Source organism: Morone saxatilis, unplaced genomic scaffold, assembly GCF_004916995.1.
Source record: "Morone saxatilis isolate NCDOM2014 unplaced genomic scaffold, NCSU_SB_2.0 Contig8, whole genome shotgun sequence".
Lineage (NCBI taxonomy): Eukaryota > Metazoa > Chordata > Actinopteri > Moronidae > Morone > Morone saxatilis.
The window spans coordinates 16,533,386-16,555,717 of record NW_023340257.1 but is presented as its reverse complement, the minus strand read 5'-3'; the positions used below and the strand labels follow the sequence as shown (position 1 = coordinate 16,555,717).

Genomic DNA, 22,332 nt, shown 5'->3' with positions numbered 1-22,332 from the left:
TGTGGACTTTGAGATCTAATAGTTGTGTCTCAGCTCCACAGAGAAGCTTTTGTTGGTCTGGAAGTTGGGAGAGGTCGCTGCAGGACAGACACACACACACAGGATTTTAATATGCTACACACACTTTTTCTAAACACTCTTTATAATAGGACAATGTATTGATGTAAGGAAAAGCATCTGGGATTTTGGTAGTTGTACCATTGTGACACAGTTTAAATGTTGTGCTTCCAGCATCTAAAGGGCTTCATTACTGTTAAATGATTCTGTTTTCTGAACTTATTGGGCTGTTTGTGAACAAAAAGAAAGAACACTGAATGCAGCAATCTGTTTGTCCATATCCTCGAGGCCATAGCCAAGATGTTAGAAATACTGATTCATTTGAATTCTGGCATCTATACATAAAGACCAAGACGATGTTCACGGTCGTCTCCACACTTTAAGACAGATATATAGATAGATATACTTTATTGATCCCAAGCTGGGAAATTGCAGCCAAGCTGGGAAATTGCAGAACAAAACTCTGAAATACTGAATCTGAAATTATTAAATACAAAAAAATGTAAACTCCCTCCGGGTTACTAAAACCCCTAAGTGACAGAGGTGATTAACTCAGTGTCCTCAATGGTAGCTACAGCTAGCAACAATATTATACAACAAATATCATTATCATCATTATCAACTTACTGACAAAGAAATATTATGAATTGCCTATTGTGTTTTCATTCATTCATTCCTTTAACAAGAGCAGTTTACTATATTTTGCACAGGTGCTCTTTTTATACAGACAATACAAGCAAAAAATAAGACAATCATTACTTACAAACCTGTAAACAAAAGATGGAACAGTGAAAACAAGGGCATCAGATTAACAACAGATACATTTAACACAACAATGTGGGATGAAGGCCGAGTTAACCTTCGAAATTTACATTTCACACAGACCTAATTCTAGTTATAGGTACAGTCCGTGGTGGACTCAATTAAAACTTTATAATCTGTATAATGAATGAATGAATGAATAAAGGCATTTTTAACAAGCTCTGTTTTGGATTTGTGGACCTCCAGAATGAGATCGGGGGAAGCAGTGAGATTGTCTGTGCTGTAGAAGACTTTAATAGACTTTTAAATTAGGCACCATCTCATTTATGTGTGGTGGACAACTGAATATCATGTATTTAAATGCACTTATTATCTGTCCAAGGGGAAACATATACAAGGAAAACAGTATGGGACCCAGGACAGAACCTTGTGTGACTCCAACAACTGGAAAACTCCCATCAGGAGGAGAACCACTCCAGACACAACCTCCATGGTCCATGCTCCATGGCACATAAAACGAGCATTCACCTGCATCATTTTCAAAGCTAACAATGAAATGCCGACAGCTCGACCTCTTTATAGTCTTTATAGACATAGTGCAGTTTTCTGGCAGCGGTGGCATAATCAGAAATTCACATTAAACTTAAGATGATTATCTCTGAAAATGCCCACAACAAAGGGAATGTATGAGCTCTGTGTTTGCTTCTCTATAGGGCAGGCCTGTGGCCATGAGAGGCTCTCACTTATGTATGAGAAGATTGTGCTTTATCATGGAAAAAGCCAATTAACTGGGAGTTTTTAATTACATTTCTCATGGTGTGCCGTGTGAAGCCTCCAATCATCTCTGCAGTCCCTGTCCTGTTGTCCTCTTCCTCCCCATAATAGTTGAAGACAAGGAGGAGGAGGAGGCAGAGGCTGAGGATTAAATCATCAGACTGAGACGGGGATAACAAGAAAGCGAAAGATGCATTCGGGAGTGATCAGACAAACCACAGGACTCCCTCTCTGCTCTTTATCCTTGCACAGTTCCCACAATCCCCACCTTCTCTCGCCCGTCCCTCCTCCCGCAATGACCACAGAGTGAAACCTGAACCCTGGAATTACACCCGCTTCACCTCTCCTCCCTCACCCTCCTCTTCCTCCTCCTCCTCCCACCCTCCTAACCTCTAACAGTGAGAGTGTGAGAGGACTGGGTGAGAGGGGACACCATCCCAGGCAGCCATCCGTCAATCCAGTGCCTCTCTTTTTGCCATTCAACACCTTCAGATAATGAGAGGATGGAAAGACAAGGAGGGTTCATTCTTATAAGGGGTTATATAATGTCACTGATCACTGAGGACGAGCTCGGTGGGAGTAGTGCCAGTTCAGTTTGAGTACGAGGAAGTACTGTTGAGACTGGAGATGGGTTAATTTAAAAAACAAAAGGGAGGAAGTTCACTGATTTCTCTTTTTTCACAGCGTGAGACGGACTGTTACATCAAACAGGCAGAAATTGTTGCCAGATAATGATGGTGAAAATACATTTCAAAACTAACCAAAATAAGGCCACGGTCTCATTTTCATTCCCGGTGATCAGCTGAAGTTGTTTTCTCACAGATTGCAGAGCCGGCGTGATGCAGGTAGACAACAGACAAAAACACACACACACACGCACAATACAACTCTTCTTTACATACACACAGGGTGGGAGGGTTATTTTAAAAATACAATAACTTGTTAAAAAATTTTGTCTGTAACCTAATCCAAGTATCACAATATTAAAGTAATGTTACTTTTCCTTAATTTTGATATGAGAGAAAAGATGACATGTTTTCTATAAGACAACAGAACAATGTAACCTTGGTAACTAAGACTTTTAACATGTTACTGCCCAAACCTGTGTGCACATTACATGTAAACTACCTCTGTGAACGTGTCTGAAATCAGCAAAGACTTTATGTACAGAAATAAAGTAGTTTAGTCTCTTTTGAATTCATATTTTCAGCTTTATTAATGACAAATGTTGTAGGTAGGAAATATGCCAACATAGTATCAGCATTGCTGTTATCTGATATAACTTATCTCATAGTTGAGTGAATCCAACCTTTTCTAAACCAATGCCTCTACTGTCTCTGCTGTCCCCCCAGGATTTCTCAGGCTTTTTTGGGGATTGTTGTGGCCTAAAATGTCTGAAATATTGTGACGTTTTCAGGCATTTTTTTTGCAATGAAATTGTGGGAGAAAGTGCACAAATAGTTACAATTCATTGATAAGCAAAAGCAACTTATTCTAGTGTAGTCTTAGTTATTTTGTGATGTATGGCTCAACATTTTGCATGGGGGACTACAGCATTGGCCCAAAAATGTATGTTAAACAGTGTAAATCCATACTCATGCTCTCAAAATCAGACACATTTAAGTTGAATCATGAAAATGAATGTTGAAACATGAAATCACATACAATATGATGTAGCACTGGTTAAACCCTCACCTCACCTTTTTGTATAAAAATCAAAGGCAACTTGTTCCAGTGAGAATAAGACTGCTAGTAGTTCGGTGACGTATGGCTCAATGTTTTGCCAAAGGAGCTGCTATGATTGATCAGTCAAATTTGTGGAAAAGTTGCAGTGATTGGATAAAATTGCAAGATTTGTGCAATCTCGTTTAGATTAAATATTGCATGCAAACACCAGTAGTGGTACCTAAAGTGTGTACACATTATCAATACTGGTGTACTTGGTCAAAAGTATCTGCCTGTGCACTTACAGCCTCTTTGTTTTGGTGTCTGAACTGGGCTTCTCAAATGGTTTTTTGACTGAATATTAGCAAAAGGTGATTTTTACATCATATCCTGTTTACTGGCAGATGTGTCTGTACGCCTACACTATACTGTTCATGTATAGAGCTCCTACCAAACGACAACCTAAAGAAGATGGAAGAGATAATATAATCAAACATCTGCCCACTCAAACACTCTGACAAACTGTTCCTCAAACATCTCTGACCCTGTTTTTCATAAACACACACACACATCACACATATATTACTGTTCTTGCTGCACCTGGTGACCCTCCTTGTGAACCTGACACACACACACACACACACACACACACACACACACACACAGTTATTCAGTTGCTCACGTAATTACACACACATGCACTCACAAACACATATTCAGGTCAGTCTGTCCCTAACTGCCGGAAAAACTGGATTTGACAATACACAACTCTTTGCCCACTCCCTCCGTACACACACACACACACACACACACACACAGTGCTGGGGTCAGAGGTTCTGCCTGGATAGCATGCATAGTAAGGTTAGGAGGTAGAGTTCAGTCCTTTGACAGGTGAAAATGCTTTCATGTGTTTGTTCCCTGCAGGCCTGAGGGCAGGTGAACTGCAGCTTCTAACCACCTCGACCAGACTCTCCACATGTCCACTGTCACCCCCCCGCCCATACAACGCTTTATGTTTCACATACTGTGTCTAGTTTCCTTTTCATTTTCTTGCATGATACGTTTCAGTATCAGTATTATCAGTATCCTAACTTAGATGTTGAGATGCTTGTTCTCTATAAAGTCCACTGTGAGCTACACACACACACATAAACTTCATATTAGACAGATATTATTATTTCCACCTATAGAAACATAAACACAACAACAGCTGAGTGGATGTTACTCACTAACAGCAAAAAATTTAGATCAATTACAAATATCACATCAAAACTGACAAAATAACATGTCTAAAAAGACTCTGTTACAGTAAAGATCCTCATTTAAAATCTTACTGAAGCAGAAGTAGAGAACTATCATCAGCTAAATGAGATGATTTATATACTGTGATATATTTTCACTGTCTCATTTACATGTAGCAGATTGCACAAGCAGTATTTGGTTTAGGAGGAGCTGATTCTACTTTAAATACTGTTGGGTTGTTTAGCCTATAACAACAATCATAAGTGTTATGTGAAAGATCTTCATCTGCATAATAACTGCTGTCAAATGAATGCAGCATAATATTTATATAACGTACCCAAATTCTCAAGTAAAGTACCTCAACAGTACTTAAATAAATGTATTTTCCATCCTAATAGATGATTTATGAAATGAGGAAGAAATACCATGTTCTCAGTAGTGAGGTATGATAATATTGGAGTTAAAAAAAATGTAGTTAGAATCAGTATATGATGAGTTTTTCATAGTGCTTCACAATAAAAACAAACCAACCGATATAAAATACAGAACAATATTTATGTGTTATATACAGGCCTATAGGTATATTGCAGTAACGTCTCCTACTGAGTGATAATTAAGTTCCCCCTCTCTATCTCCTGACCTGCTCTGTCTGGTGTGATGTGTGTGTGAGTGATGCAGCAGAAAACAGGCCGGGACAAAGCCGGTTAACCAGCGGGGAGAGTGAGAGGGGCCCAGGGGCTGCTGGTGCCGGGGTCGTGGGATCAGAGCAGGTCATGGAGGTGTGGGAGTGTCTGCTCGGCCCTCTGACCTTTGTCACTGGGGCTTCCTATAATCCCGTCCTCAAAGACCATACGGACATAATGGAGAGCCTATGAATGGAGTTAAATGGTGACCATTAGGCGGATCTGTGTCGCTATTCTTCTTGTTTGTTTAGTCCTGGTCACTCTCACGTTTTCAGTGTAATCAGGCGTGTGATGGAGGGACGGCTGGAGACGCCTTGAGATGCCTGGAGAGGCCTTGAGATGCCTGAAGTGAGCGCCACAGGACAACAGTTTACTGGAGATGGATATCCACCTAAATTTAATGAATGACACGACACAAGAGGGCAGAGAGAGGAGGGGAGGAAGGGGAGGAAGGGGAGGACGGTAATTGGATGTCCACTTCAGATTATTATAGAGTCCAGACCAAAGTTCACAAGTGGTCTATACAGGAGGAGGCCAGAGCACCTCGTTTGGTAAATATAGGTATCACAGCAAAACAACAAGTCCTTGTGAATAATTTATTACACCGGTATTGTGCAAAGGACATCCGCCTTAACACATGTAGTCTTAAATTGAAGCACGGACAATCAATATCCTGAAAACAATATGTAAATGATGTGAGATCATTTTATTTTAGGATTAATTGTAAAAGTGTAAGGAAGACATAAAGAGGAAAACTACACAAGAAAGATTGTTCGTGTTTGGAAATAATGTTTCTACATTGGTAATATATTTTTGGCTTGTTTTATAAGAAACTCTTGCTTTCTTTATTTTTTACTGAACATACTTATTTAAGTGATGGAAGGTATTAAAAATCAGAATATATAATCAAATGTTTATAAATTGTGCCTAATGGCTTTAATAATGTCAATCAATCAACTTGTGTTTTCTTAATTTAGATATAAGCCCTTAATTAAAACAACTTTGGGTTGCCAGATTGTAAAAGTTTGTATCACTTTCTAACAGACATCAACTCTGCAGTTATATATGTTAATAAGTTGTTATGACTACATCAAACCTAAAAAGAACAAACGTCCCACTGGAGGAGACCAAAAGTTTGACTGATCTATAAAGCATTTGTAAATTATTTAATAACATTAATAATACTTTAATTAACTAACTAACTTCCTTTATCAAACGGTACCAAAATCAGTTGACTGTTAACCACAACATTCAGGCTGTAGACAAAGTGAAAGAGAACTGAATCTTTGGACACTATAAAGCAGAATCAGTGCCAATATCAGCGTCACATTTCTGCTGTGCAATGTCATCCCAGGCACTCTTCCTCAATTTGTGTTTAGCATGCTGTCATGATTTTATAATCTGTTCCCCATCACATACAGTAGACAAAGTCAAGGTCAGAGGTTCTTCCAAAACACAAATAAACAAACAAACTTACTGATATTCTCTTTATTTATTAGGACACTGGTTATCAGGCTTTTCAATATGTAGAAATGTTCATTGCAGTACTATTAATACTGCCAATTTAAATCACATGTTTTATGTTATTAGAGAGCTCAGACAAAAAGATCACTGTCTTTAGTCTGTAGGAACTGCCTTGTGTTTGAATGATGTTTAGCAGCATCTTTTTTAGGAGAATATTGAACAAGAACATATGTTCAATAACTGAAACCAATACTGTGGACGTACATATCTACATTTTTATTAGCTCCTCTTTTCTCTCAACCACAGAGGAGTGTTTTACTGAGTAAATCAAAACTGAAAATGTAAGAGTTGGACAGATTTATCATTTTATATTTGCTATAAGCACAAACAATTTCAAGTTTGTGTCTGTTGTGGAGAAAAAAGCTCTTTAGGCTTCCTCAAATACTCAAAATTGTAATATAGTGTGACAGAAACCTCCCAGACTGGTGATTTTGACTAAATTACTTCAGAATAAAAGTCATTTTCTGTTGTTGTGTGCTTGCGTCTACATCTCGTGAGGGGATTTTACAATGTGATTTTCTTTACTGTCAGTTGAACAGACCTGGAGTTCACCCAGCAGACGTCTTTCTCTTCATCGCCTTATTTATCATCATCATCATGGCCACAATTTACAGTAAACCCCCGAAATACACACACACACACAGAGAGACGCTGTGGTGATTTGTGGTCTGGTGCCTTTATGTGGAGTACACGGACACCTAGCGGTAGTTTGAGAGAACTGTCTCTCCACTCTATAATCAGCCTTCCAAACAGAACCGTATCAGATCAATATGTCTGTAAATATGCTCGATTAATTGATCTGTGAGTTTTCCTTATAAGACAATTAAACTGTTACAGTGTGTGAATTTCTGTTTCTCTTCTCAAACTCGGACACACATCACATAACCCAACATGGACACATTTCATGTCCTGCATGTAAAAACAGGTTTCCTTTTCTGGGTATTTGGTTAATTAAGACGTCCGGTAATGAAACGGTCACGCCTTTTTTATGCGTCTCTCATTCCCTGGTAGTTTTCTAGGAAGTTTCCTCCAACAGGCTGAATAAATAAAGACCGAAAAGTACAAATTAAAACATTTTGGGGAGTTTTTTGGAGGCTACTTGTAATGGTGGGGGCCAGTTCCTGCACAGCTGTCCAGTTATTCGTAAATTATGTTATTACAATAATAGCAATATAATAATAATCTTTATTTATAGCGCATTTACATTTAGTTATAAACTGCTTTACAAAAAAATAAAACACAAATAAAAGTTCAACCAGATAAAACAAGTTCAAGTAAAACCAGGACAGGCTCTGCGAGGATGAAGAAGGGACTTAAAGGATATCACTGACAGAAGCTTGTTGCCTCTATCTGCCCGCTCCGATGGTGATGATGGACAATTAGGTAGCTCAAAGAGGCTGTTGGCACCGTGTCATTACTCCGGCTCCAGCTCTCCGCGGCCTCCGGCGCTCTGCATACCTTTCCGTGCTGGGAGGCGCTCCAAGTGGCCCTCACTGGCGGAGGTGGTGGTGGGTGTGCGCCTTTATCTGTATTTAAGCACGGGCTGCTCACACATTTTCCATTGCGAAAGAAAAGTTTTACATTCACTGACAGCAGCATGGCGACTGACAAGAAGGCCCCCCTGGGCTCCATCGAGAACCCGATTAAGTTTAAAGATCAGGACTTCAAAACTCTCCTGGAAGAGTGTCTGAAGTCCGGGAAGCTGTTTGCTGATTTAGCCTTTCCAGCAGAGCAGAAGTCCATCGGTTTTCCGGATGATCCGGACCCAAAAAAGGCGATCAAGTGGCAGCGACCCAAGGTAGACCAGTCCCGTTGTGTGTTAAGTGCCAGTTGTTATCCAGATGTGGCTGGGCGTTATTGTTATTAGTGGTTTGTGTCCTCACTTACAAACATATTTGGCAATGAGAAATCAACATCTGGAACATATTCTGCAGCAATACCAACATTTTATTTTGGGCGCACAAAGTTTGATATAAATGAAAGTTGTCTACATGTTATTGTTGTTATTAGCCACTTGTACATTTTTTCATACATGCCCAAGCAAGTAGCCTAATGTGAAATGTATTTCTCAGTATATTTCTTAGCATTGCTTCTTCACAGGAGCTCTATCAGCAGCTGTAGACGGATGTTTAGCTGATAGTTGTTCAACCAGGTGTGGCTTAGATCTGAGGAGCTTATAAGCTGCAGCAGCTTCCTCAAGAGAGGAAGAAAGTAACTGATAAAATAACACAAATATACTGAAAAGATAAAGTAATCTCCTAAGAGGTAGATTATTGAGAGTAAGTCGGTACATCAGAAATTAAATGTAGTGTGTGTAAACTACAGAAAGAAAAGTGTGGAGTATACATAGGGGGTACCATGAATTGTCATGCTAAGTATGGAACATGTAGGGCTGCAACTAATAATTAGATTATTATTGATTTATCTGCTTGTCAATAAAAAATAGAAACATGTGCCCATCAGAGTTCATCACGTCTTCAAATGTCTTCAAATGTCTGACTGACGGTCCCAAACCAAATATATTAAGTTTAAAATTACAGATGATAAAGAAAACCAGCAATTATTCACACATGAGTAGCTGGAACCAGTGATATTTTGGCTTTGGTTGCTTAAAAAAGGATTTAAACAATTTATTCAAAAACTTTTTTCATCCTCTCTTATCTCATATAGTCCAGATGTTGACACCCCACACTCGGTCATGAAAAACCATTTACAGTGTTACATCATCTTGTGCCCACATTGTCCTCCTGTTGCTCTGCAGGAGATCAGTAAGAACGCTGTGTTTGTGGAGGGCACGACTGGGACCACTGACATCTGCCAGGGCCAACTGGGTGAGTAAATCAGGAAAAACTTTAGCTTCCACGCACATTAAAAATCTGCTTCTCCTGCCCACGGCTCATCTAGCCTCCCCGAGGAACGAAGGTTTAAACTGGAAGATGTCATGCTGAGTTGCACAACATCCACAAAACCAAAATCTGAAACACTCCTTTACGTAGTTTGTTCCTATTTTTCTGATGACAGTAAAATGCTGTGACTTCAGAACTCAATGTCTGCACCACAGAGCCCCGGGGACCCAACTTCAAACACACAGCGAGGGGGAAAGAGGACTGACACTCCATGTTCCCCAAACCTCAAACCGCAGGGGGTCCATACCCCACCATAGCCCCGTCTTTAACAGCCTGCAGATCCTACAAAAAAATCTGTGTTCAATCTGTTTCTTATTTTGTGCTGAACTAGAAGATTGTTTTTTTTTGCACAACAGCAACTCCTTCCCTCTCTGGGATTTCTGGATACAGATGTGTCAATAGCACAGATCAATACAAACTTCTCTGCCCTTCTTTGTCCATACCCGAGTTTTATGTTGTCAGTTAAATTGTATCCCAGGATGGGTTTTCCATGATTTACGCAGATAACAAACAGTTACTTTGACATCTCCAGAGAAACAACATGAAACAGATGTTTGCTGTTGGAGAGGAATTTGACTCATTACGTGTCTCTCTCTCTCTGTTTGTGTGTGTGTGTGTGTGTGTGTGTGTGTGTATGACAGAGCTTAACCTGCTTGAAAAGCATTAACGAAAACATGAATCACGCTTAACAGGAGCCCAGTGCCCTCTGGGCCCTTAAGTAATCTGATATATAACAATGAATCATTCATTCCAAAACCATTTTATTATTGTTAACTAAAACTAAAATGAAAACAAAAACATTTTAGTGAACTGAAATAAAAATAAAAAAAATAGATGAAAGGTCTTTAGTTTTAGTCTTTAGTCAATCAACACAACAAGCGTGAGGAGGCGTTGGTGTTTATTGAGACAGGGATCTCTAATGATTATGAGTCAGTGTGTTTGTATTGTAATATCTATTCTGAACTTCTTAAATGTTGCCCCTGACAATTACCCCCATACTATAATAAAAAACTATAACTATCACTTAAACTAAACTAAAACTAATCTATTTTATTAGTTTCATGTGTTTCTTTTGTGTATCAGGTAACTGTTGGCTGCTGGCGGCGCTCTCCTGTCTGACCGTGCACCCCACGCTCTTCGTGAAGGTGGTGCCACCCGACCAAACCCTGTCCAAACCTTATGCAGGGATCTTCTATTTCAGGGTAAGTGTAGTTAGATTGCATGCACAACAGAAAGCCTCTCACTCCCTGAACCTTTTTTGCTAATGAGAAAAAGTTGCTAATTAGACCCCAATCAAGCCAGCTGAGACCAACACCTTGTTTGCTGCTGACCAACAAAACAGTGACACTCACAAAGACAGTCTTCCTTATATACCAAACCACAAGCCCCATCTCTGCCTGGACATGTCACCTGATATTCTTTACAAAAGCAAATACTTAAAATAAGCTGTGACGGTATAGAAAAAGTAACTTACAAACACGTTTGTAATAATGTTTAAGTTTAAAATTTGAGAACCAGTTCATTTTCTACCCCATTGTTTCATCTGTGCAGGCAAAATCTAACTGTTTGTCTGTTTTTTTTATAGTATTAAACATTAGTATTGAATTGTTTTAAACATGTGGTATCAAATTATCAATACTTTTCCATCCAAAATTCATATAAATCTAAATGCTAACACAGAAAGAGCCTCATTCTATGCAGAAGGAAACACTGGTCCCCAAAAACTCCCCAAAGGGTTCCACTGTGGCAATTGATTTTGTGGTAATATGTAAGTTTGTCTGAGAATATGCACTACAAAAATACATTATCAAGTACTAGGGATGCACAGAAACCACTTTGTTCAGACCAAAAACAAGTATTTACATTTGGGTACTTGCTGATACTGACCGATACAAGTTCTTATTAATACCATTACAGTTCTAATAATGACGAAATGTTGCTAATGCTGTTGTTTAAAATATCTCCAAACTGCTGACATTACTTCTCCTCTTCCTACCTGTTACGTAACATCTCGCTGCCATGAGGTGGTATCAGAGTACATGAGCTCAGTATCGGACCCGATACCCAACACTGGTATCAGTGCATCCCTAACTTCCCAACTTCAACTTACCTGTACTCAAGTCTTCAGTCACGACTGATAGTGACATCACTAGAGGCAATGTATTAGTTACTCTTGAAGTGGGTCCTAGTCTTGTTTTATTTAATTATTTAGCTGATATTAAAGTTACATGTTCCATATTCAAAGATAGAGGAGGAGAACTAGAACGTTACTGGGCATCCAACAGTGTTCGTTCAATGTTTTCCTGAACTACCGTGAGGATCAGTTATTGTTGATCACAGGCCAAATATGACACACAGTTTGTGTTGTGTTTGTTAAATACTATATCTTAGATCAGAGGACAGTAAAAGCATGAAAGATTACATTTGATTTACTGGCTCATCTTATGTAATTTCATGTAATAGTATAACTTTATCTGATCTGGCTTTATTCTTTTAGACTTTGCCTATTTTCAGAGGGATGCCTATTTCTTTATAGCTGTCGCTCTGGAATTTAATTAATGGATCAAACAGGTATCAACTCATCCTGGAGTCATCAGTGCACGGTGGTCTCACAAATAAGAGGAGACAACCCATAAAACCTAATCTTTATCGCCTCATTAGAAGTGGTGATTCCAATCTAGGGAGTTCATTATTTACTGGCTTTGACATGCACAGATCGTTATCAATATCTTCGTAAAAGACACTTAAATCTTGTCAAGCAAACACACTAGTTAGATATAGATCACTTTTGCGGTCGTTATTTGTCTCTGGAGCTTTGGACCTTTAGAGACTGTTAGGGGGAATGTGACATGACTTAACAAGCAGGAAGGAAGGACTGGAAACTAATTTTGCACTGTTAGGGTTATGGGAGAGCAGTCCAGACATGCAGGTAGTGAATACCCCTGGGACACGCACACACCCACACGCACAGCTGTAGGTATGAAAGGCCAGTGCAGGCCTGCTTCTGGCCGCTGTTGTGTACACACAGCAGTACAGTACACGCCCTTAGTCATGACCAGTAACTGCCTTCAGAAGCGCTTTAATAGATTTATTCAGACGAGAGAACAGTGTGTTTATTTATTATTTATTGTTCTCAACAACAGTTAAAGCCAGAAGTAGTAAATGAAGAACCAGCTCTTATTGCTGAGCCAAATGATCTGGCCCACTAAAAGCAGCCATAATTCCCATCATTAATCTACGCATAAATCTGCTCCCACCCCCGTAGCTGCCAGTGCTTTCGTACTTTACACATATATGTTTATAGCCTGGATTAATGGATGGATTCTCGCACAATCTTGTGATTTTGTGAGCCCGCGAATCCAACTGCCATTCAAGGTTATGACTTTACTGTCTTGGTTCGCTCTCATAGCGTCGTATTCAGTTTATTTCAGCATAAAAGCTCTAAATAGCCACCGTACACTACATGCTCAGCAGCAAACAGCAGATAGACAACAACTAGCAACTAGAACATACAGTGGAGCAAAAAACATTGAGAGTGAATATTGGACTTATACTCGTCAGGAAGGCAGAAACACGACTTCATATGATTGTGAATATTATATATCAACTTCACTGTTTACAGTTTGTTTCTGCTGCCCCCAGGTGGCTAAAAAAAACAGCTGTTGCTGGTTAAAGGATTTGCCTCTTTGGATTTTTCCATCATTGATACATAAACTTCCCTCCTGATTCATTACATCCCTTCCTTCTCTTCCTGTGTGCCTGTGCAGTTCTGGCAGTATGGTGAGTGGGTGGAGGTGGTTGTGGATGACAGGCTGCCAGTACGCGAAGGCCGTCTGCTCTTCAGCTACTCTCACACCCGCAACGAGTACTGGAGCGCCCTGGTGGAGAAGGCCTATGCCAAGTCAGTTGCCACTACCAGCATATGTTTCTGGGTTGTGATGTCTGAGATCACCCACTCTTTTACTGTGTGTGTGTGTGTGTGTGTGTGTGTGTGTCCTTACAGTGATTTGACCACAAATACCACCTGGAGATAACTTTCTCACCTCTCATATGTAGGTTGATTGGATGCTACGGAAGCCTGAAGGGGGGCAACATATCCGAGGGGATGGAGGATTTCACAGGAGGCATCGCACGCTCTCTGCACGTCTCCTCTCGTACCCCTCGAGTCCTCTGGAGGTCTCTGACAGCTTCCCTGTCTCGAGGCAGCCTGCTCAGCTCCTTCATCCAGGTACATACACACCTCAATAATGTTCACACTGCACGGGTGGATGCTATTTTAGATCCACTTGAGTTTCTCTCTTTGTCTCCGCAGGCCAGCAGCTCCAGTGAGGTTGGTAAAGTGACGGGAGACGGACTGATAAAGGGCCATGCTTACGCCATCACAGACACCGACAAGGCAAGTATTACACAGAGATGACGCTGCAGGCTGTGCAGCAGTGCACTGCCATCACTGTTTACTCTTGCATAGTCATCAGTGTGTTGTTTCTTTAGTGTCTCTGACTTATGTTCTTGTTCTCTGCAGCGATCAGTTTCTACACAAAGACCACTGTAATCTAAAGTTATTTATTATTCATCTCACTTCATGTCAAATCTATTTATTTAATACAGAACAGCTAATCTTGGATTTTGTAGTGAGATTGTTTAGCTAGTCGCTGTTTCCAAGGTCAATACATTTAATCTTATAAATAAATCTAATTGTATCTAATCTCATCTCATCTTTAAGTAAATAAAAAATAGATAAAAGAGACAAAACAATCTTAGAAAACCATCCTTTTTGTAAACCAGATTTGACTTTTCTTGTGTTAAATTCTCTCTTCATGTTTCAGGTGACGAAAGCGTCAGAGGAGGTTTTGTTGCTGAGACTGAGGAACCCCTGGGGTTTTGTCGAATATTGTGGACCATGGAGTGACAAGTGAGGAAGCCTCCTGTTTGTGCATGTTTGTGAGAGAAAGCATCCACTCGCTCACCGATTTCAGACCATCCACAGATGTTAATATCTCTTTGTATGTGTGTGACCACAGGGGTAAAGAGTGGGAGGACGTGGACAAAGCAGAGAAGGAAAGGATCGAGTTGATAAACCAAGAAGATGGAGAGTTCTGGTATGTGGCAGCTAATGAAACACGACGGATAAATCGAACACAATAAGATCTCTGATGTAAATCCTCCTTTCCGTCAGGATCAGCGCTGAGGACTTCTCCAAACTGTTTGACATTGTGGAGCTTTGCAGTGTGAATCCTGACACTTATGAGGTGACTGACTCTCAGTCCACCTGGACCATCAGTGAACATGCAGGATTCTGGGTATCGGGGAGCTCTGCTGGTGGAAGCCGTAGTTACAACAGTATGTTTATGACTTTATATTTTTGTATTCAAGCAAGCCTTACCTGGAGATCATTTAAATGTAAAGTATGTAATTTCTGTTCAGTCCAAAAGACGTTGTTCAGGATGTTTTTACTGGGAGTAAAATTATCCTATTATCTCCTCCTCAACAAAACAAATCCAGACCTGTGAATAAAATTGGTAAAAACAATGAATAAAAATCTGTTTCTCTGACGTGTGTTTATGACAGCTTCTGGTAGACATCCGCTTGCTCAAAAGTGATTGAGGCCATTGACCGAAACCTACCTTTAGCTAAAAAAGAATGACAGATTGGGTGTGTGAACATTGTTGGTATAACTTAAGTACACAACTCGACAAAATATGCAACAAAGGTAGTATTCATAGGCATTTTAATGCACAAATGTTACATATCTTTAAGTGATCATGATCTCCTTTGTTTATTTCCACAGAGTCATTCTGGAAGAATCCTCAGTTCCAGCTGGTTCTCACAAAGCAGGACCAGTCGGTTGATGAGGATGAGGAAAGTAATGTCGATTATGATGATGACGATAATGAGGTTGGGGATAGTAACGTCGATGATGATGTGGATAGTAACGTCGATGATGATGAGGATGAGGCGATGACTTCTGAGGAGAAGAAGAGAGAGAAGGAGAAAGCCAAACAGTGCACCGTGCTGGTGGAGCTGCTGCAGAAAAACCGCAGGCAGAAGGATAAAATCCACTTCCTCTACATAGCTTTCCACATCTACAAGGTCAAATCTTATTGATTATTAGATAATTTGAACATCAGCTCTTATATTATTAGTTTTATTGAGTGGTCTAACAAGAATATCCAGCAGCAAAAAGAAAAGACAAAAACGAAACAACACTGACACAAGAAAAGTGGATTTGGTTACAATAACATGGTGGTTATTAGTACATGGCAACATTTACATAGCTACTGTATAAAACCATTATATTCTTTTCAAGTTAGGCTGCTCCCTCTGGACATATATCCACTAAAGCGTTGTCTCTTGACCATCTCATTTTTTCATTTTTTTTCCTAATTTTTCTCAGTCTTTCCAGCATCTTTTCAAAAGCAGCTATTTCCATAATTTCTTCCCTCCACATTTTCAGTCTGAGGCTCTTTTCAACATCAGCAGAGCACAGGTTATTAATCCGGTTGTTAATACTCAACTGTGCCCAAGGAGACACAACCTTGGTTTATGTTGTATTGAATAAATTTGCCTCTGGCTTCTCTAATGTATTCTACGTCTTCGTCAGAGGTACAACAATTTTCCCCCCATACCATCCTAAGGTTCTTAAAACCATTATTATTTACCCAAGATCATGACTCATGCCACTTTGATGCTTTATAAAACATTGTCGTTAGTTGAGGGTAGTCGTCCACTGGGTTTTTTTTTCATGATGGAAGTGAACTTTCCCTTAATTCATTGCCTACTTTACATTCTGTTTCACTCACACTTGTCTTTGTGTTTGCTCTTCTTTGTAGGTTCCTTCTAAGGTGAGTGTCTCATGGGCTGCAGATGAATACATTTCCATTCTTGGATTCAAATTAATATCAGAACAATGTTTGTTCTTTGTAATTAAAGTAAATATCTTCTTCATACAGCTCCAGGGTGTGTGTCTGAGCCGCAGCTTCTTCATGAAGAATCGCCCTGTGGGTCGCTCTGGGAAATATATGGCCCAGAGGTAAAAGGACAAAATAAGTGCTTATTAGTAATTATTTAATTAATATTTATAAAAGCTGAACATTTGGTGCTGATGCTTTTACTTGGTACCTTTAGGGACTGTTTATTGAAACAATTTCCCCCTAGGGGATCAATAAAGTATATCTTCTTCTTCTTCTTCTTATATACTGTGCTAATCAAGTGTAATCCAAGGTTCTTTTCCTTACAAGTTGTGCCTCTAATTTGCTTCATTCAGTGTAGTGGCTAGTCATCAGTCAGTTGTTCCTACATTGAGTCCTCCCCCCCCTCATCCCAATCCAGTCGTGCTTTAGGTTTTGGCAAATGTATATTTATTTTGGATCGTCATTTTCATGAGGCCATCTCGAAGCAGCATTATGTGCTGTTCTGTAATGGCGCTAGCCCCAAGAGCACTCAAAGTTGTCATTAAATAGCAGTTTTTCTGTATATTTTTTTTTTTTCCCTGTTGACCCTATATTATACTGATAGAAAGATCTGAAACAATGCAGTTTTCTGCTAAGTTCATTATGTTCAGGACAAAAGAGCAGAAGGATTCACCTCTATTAATTTCTCTCTAAAATTAATAAGAGTGTATCATGTCACTGTGTGTTTTTTAAATCATTTTATTTTTGTTTCCAAATCCAAAAAGTTAATTCATCAGTCAACATTCTGCATGCAACTGTTATTTTAAAAATAAACAAGAAATAATTCTCCAACTGAATGCAAAAGCTTGAAGAGGAGAATGAATGACTAATGCTTTTAGTCCCAGAGTCCCTGAAAATTGAGGTATAATTCAAATGATCTGAAGTCACTATTTTTATGTTAAGTATGTTTCTTTATCTGGTGAGAAAATTTAAATATGATCAAATAAAATGTTACTTTATTAACCAAAAGAAGAAGATTCATTTGGCCAGGGGTGCCAAAAACACATAAAAAAGACAATACAACATACATCTATCTATATAAAACATGTATTGTTTTAATATAGAATTGGACCAAACGATTTTAGTGGATTATTGGAGGTTTAGCTGATAACTTTTTGGAAGTCAGTGAATATAACTAATTAACTTTGTCCTTCAGGGGTGTGTGGAGGAAGCTGCATCTGTACCCGGGTAACTACATCATCGTGGCGTCCACCTATAGACCCAACCAGACCGGAGAGTTCTTTGTTCGCATTTTCTCCAAGACTGGAAACACTCTGGGGTAAGGAAAGGAACAGAAAATACTTCTTACTGTAGCTGAATGACATTTTTCACCATAATACCAATAGCCTGGTGTCAGAAAAACAGCTCCTTTTATGAACCACCTCCTGTAAATGTTGAGTGTGTGCATCTCCTTCTGTCATAGATATTCTTTAAAATCATAGACCAACAACACTTCCTGAGGGCTCCATGGCATCCCTGAATCACCTCTTACCTCATTCACTTTCAACAGCATAGTCATAGTCACCCACACTCAAACTTAGCTCGTGTTCCCAACATTGTACTAATGTGTAATTTTGAATTATATTAAAACCACCACTCATGGCTTCTGTTAGCGACAACAGTCAATTATACAGCTGAGAGCAGTTGTAGTTTGACTGCGACTATAATAATCATCTTTATTTTCCAGTGGTGGAAAAATTACTCAGGTGCTGTACTTAAGCACAGTTTTGAGGCACTTGTACTTAACTTGAGTATTTACGCTTTATATTTCTACTACATTTCAGAGGGAAATATTAAAACACTTCACTTATTTAACAGCTATAGTTACTTTGATTTTACATATAAAACACAAGATCAACTTGTGAAATATCTCGTCATAGATGTTGTGAGGCTGATAAAACCTTCTCAGCTTGGAGTTATGCAAAATTCTGTTTGGGTTTACATGTCGTCACTTACTATAAGAAGAATAAAGTTGTAACTTGTCCTGCAACAAAGTTAACAGGAGAGGCCCTGAAGTCTCAAAAAAGTTGTTGCTACTTTTACTTAAGTAAAGGACCTGAATGAGTGTTCAAACGGTTATAAAGTATAATTTAAGAGAGCAACACTGCAATGTGATCTTGTGTGTTCCAGGACTGAGGACTTTACCTGCTCCTCCGGCTACCTCCCGGTGAGTCTGTGTACATTAAAGCACCAGCCAATAGCAGCTAACCAGAACAATATTGTTTATGTTTGACATGTTTGTGCCGAACAGGTTATGGCAGCTCCCATCTCCCCGGAGGATCACGTGAGAGTTCAGAAGACTTTTGATGAGGAGGCTGGCCCAGTAAGAATTACTCCTCATTGCACATTACTTTACATAATAAATGTGTAACTTCAGGGGCCTTTGGTTAAACAATTCAAACCTGTTTCATCTGTCTTCCCCTGCAGGATGACAGACTGAATGCCAAGGAGCTCATGACGCTGTTCAATTCAGGTTCCAGTATCATGTATTTCTTTTAATAGCAGCATCTGAAAATGACACAAAGCTTCACAAACCTTCACCTCAAGTGATCTTTGCCTGTATAATACCTGTAATGGCCGCTAGGTGGGAGCAAAGTAGTGACATGTTCCAAAAAGTTGGAACAGTGGAGCTGCAGAGGTCACCAGTCTAGACGGAGGCTCATAGCTGCAGTCAGATAAAGTACAGTTGAGCTGGGTTAAAAGACTAAACTTGTCCTCACCTTCACCTTTCCTCAACTTAATCCAATTTAAATGCTTATTTTTTCTTTCTCTGCATGAATCTGTGGCTCTCTTCCCTAATCGCAGCTCTTGTCAAAGATTACCATCTGCCACTGGAGACATGCAGGCAGCTCATCTTTGGAGAGGATGTATCCTTCTGTCCTCAGTATATTCTTCAATATCACTGCAGTCGACTCTACAGTACAGATCTGGTGTATTCAAGTTATTATTTATGAGTTAACATTATAACTTCTGCTGTTTTAAAACTTGATTGATCTGCTCGCTTTACACTTCATCGGGGCAGATGCTCGCTGACGAAAGAGTTTAAAACCCCGGGTCCTCCGGCTGAGTCATCAAGCCACCCAACTGTTCCTCATAACTTCATCTCCTGTCCTGTTGAGATGTCCTTAACTCTGCTGACAGACTAAAGGGCTCTCCGGTCTCAGCCGTAAACAAACAGAAACCCTGCTGTCCAGTCTGCGCAATCTGCAGGTACAGCTCAGTGTGTGCGTTACAGACAGGAAAAGACAGACGGTTGTGTCATAATTACTTATTCTGATGCTGCTTTCTTTTTTTCAGTCCATCTTTGTGCAGTTTGACGAGGACTCTTCTGGGACCATGAGCCCCTTTGAGCTCAGTACAGCGCTGCAAGCTGTTGGTATGCACACGCCACACCACTATATGCACACAGATGGTTGCTGTCATTTGGTTTCACACCTTCGTCCACTCCTCTGTTCCCCAGGTATGCAGTGTGATAACAAGGTAATTCAACTGCTGTCTGTGCGGTTTGCATCTGGAGATCTTCACATGCCCTTTCATGGCTTCGTGTCATGTGTCACCAGGCTGCGCAAACTCTTTGGTAACACACACACACAGATTCACACACACATCCATCAATGCATCTACGCCACACATTATGAACTCTATTTATACAGCACCTTTCCTAACTATGTTACAAAGTGCTTTACAGAAAAAGAAAAGAACCATAAAAACACTACAGGGATTAAAATGGTAATTTATATTTGTATTGTAAAATATTAATAATGAAGAAATGTATCCATGAGATGACACCAGCTGGTTAACTCAGATTAATCTGATTGTTTTCAGGAAGCTCTGTAGTATCTTTTTGACCCATCTGCACTAAACCTGCCACATAGTACAAATTTACAGGCACTTAATATTGAATGTACCAGCTAATTGGTTGTGTAAGATCAATTTATTAATCAGTGAACTTTGCCCAAAAGTTATAAAAACTCAAATCATAGAATTTGGTATATAGACACAAAATAAAGTAACATCTACTCAGGAATTAGTTATTGGGTTTGTTTGTGTGTTTCAGATGTCTATGAGTTGTTAGCAGTTCCAAATAAAGAAAATGTACCCTCTAAATTCCTTACATGGTTTAAATAACTGTAAAATTATACAATGTTTCACAAAAAAAAGCAAATATTAGAAAACTACTTCAGATTTGTGCAACAGAACATCATCTCATCCCCTCAGATTAATTTTAATTAATGATTTAATTAATCTTTGGAGGGAACTGATACCTAGGATGGGAACCACTGCACTAAACTAGCAAACTGTACATAAAGTAGTTAAACTAAACTAGCTCCCTCATGACCAGCTGTAACAGTAAAATGCTGCTTTCCCAATGTTGCATCAGTGTTAACAATCTAATAATATAACACATTATAATAAATCACTCACAGTGGACACTGCAGAACGGGTACTTTTACTTTTAAAACTTTAAATATATTTAGCTGATATAGAATTATCAGCAAAATCCTCTCTATCAACTTTTAGTAGGATAAAGTTCTTTTACTTGTAATGGAGTATTTTTTACATTTTTGTATTGGTACTTTTACTCAAGTAAAGGATAGAGTAGAGTACATCTTCCGCTGCTAAATACAGGAAACTGTTTCTATGATTTTACTGTTTCAACAGCAACACAGTGATATGATGTCATATATCCTGTGATATGATCATGGTGTGTGACGTTCTGCAGTTTGCTTTTAGATGACTGATATGCTCAGTTTGTTTACATGTTAACAGGTTTCATGCATATTTGCACTATGACTAAATAAACTCTTGCCTGGATCTCAGTTTTAAAAAAAACAAACTCTAAACTCGATGCAGAAGTTCCTAAATGTTGAGCCTTTGCAAAAGATACTGCATGGTAGTCATTTCCTCTTCTCTTCTCCTCAGCTCTGTATGAATCAGAGACCAGTCAAGAGGTGAAAGACAGAGGGATCAACTCTGTGAGTACCTCATCAAATGTGCTCTGTTATGTGTTCACACTGACCTGCACCTGAACTGTAGTTTTTGACTCTCTGTTTCTGCTCTCCGTCTGTCCACAGTGGCTGCTTCAGTTCCTGACAATGTGAAGAGGCTTTATGAACAGGGTCTTTCCGTTAGACCTGAGCCACAGTCTGCAGTTGATTTCAAAACATAGACAACATATATAAGAACTGTATTTTAAAACTTATTACAAAGCAACAGCTTGTTGCTTCGTCTTGTACCATTCTCATATTCTGGCTATAGCCTTGATGTTGGTTCAAGGTTCAGTTTTATAGTCAGTTTAATACAAGATTGCAAAATTAAATGCAGTGTTTGCCCCCTCCACACAGGGTATAAACAGATATTTACATATTTAAATTACAATAGGATAAAATGGACAATGAACTAGAAATTAGTGGCACTAAAAAAATAAATAAAAAGGATAAATGGGGAGTAATGGATTACATATAACTGAGTAATGTAATCAGGATACATAACTGTAATGTTTTACAGTTACAGAAAAAAATGTAATCAGATTACAGTTAAATTTAAGTAAATGGGGATTATTAGCAGGATTATAATACATTTTAAAATAAATAATGAGTTTTTCTTTAAAAATACACTGAGCGGCCATGTTTTCGACTCTGACCTGTGGCCCATTGCTGTATGTCATCCCCCCCTCTCTCTCACCCTCTTTCCTGTCAGTTTACAGCTGTCACTATCAATTCAATATATATATATATATATATACTGAGCAGAGAGCCTTACATTATT

The 22,332-nt window shown here is 39.2% G+C and overlaps 1 protein-coding gene across 1 annotated transcript; it reads left to right on the top strand.

Moving 5' to 3' along the window:
* Nucleotides 1-8,288: 8,288 nt before the first annotated feature.
* On the top strand, nt 8,289-22,034 carry capn12 (calpain 12). Its single transcript, XM_035680287.1, has 23 exons — nt 8,289-8,505; nt 9,469-9,538; nt 10,697-10,815; nt 13,381-13,514; nt 13,670-13,841; nt 13,926-14,009; nt 14,440-14,525; nt 14,635-14,712; nt 14,790-14,953; nt 15,402-15,508; nt 15,569-15,703; nt 16,444-16,455; nt 16,564-16,643; nt 17,720-17,842; nt 18,694-18,730; nt 18,815-18,886; nt 18,991-19,036; nt 19,369-19,430; nt 19,705-19,773; nt 19,861-19,939; nt 20,024-20,140; nt 21,487-21,539; nt 21,639-22,034. Exons 1-23 carry the CDS (start codon nt 8,305-8,307, stop codon nt 21,663-21,665), a joined length of 2,127 nt encoding a protein of 708 aa, XP_035536180.1. The 5' UTR covers nt 8,289-8,304; the 3' UTR covers nt 21,666-22,034.
* The last annotated feature ends 298 nt before the right edge of the window (nt 22,035-22,332 follow it).

Excerpts from the sequence above, each read along its gene's own strand:
- capn12 (XM_035680287.1), top strand. The coding sequence starts at position 8,305 with ATGGCGACTGACAAGAAGGCCCCCCTGGGCTCCATCGAGAACCCGATT. Across the intron at positions 10,816-13,380 it reads CAGGGATCTTCTATTTCAGG|TTCTGGCAGTATGGTGAGTG; the intron begins GTAAGTGTAGTT and ends GTGCCTGTGCAG. Across the intron at positions 14,954-15,401 it reads TGGAAGCCGTAGTTACAACA|AGTCATTCTGGAAGAATCCT; the intron begins GTATGTTTATGA and ends TTATTTCCACAG.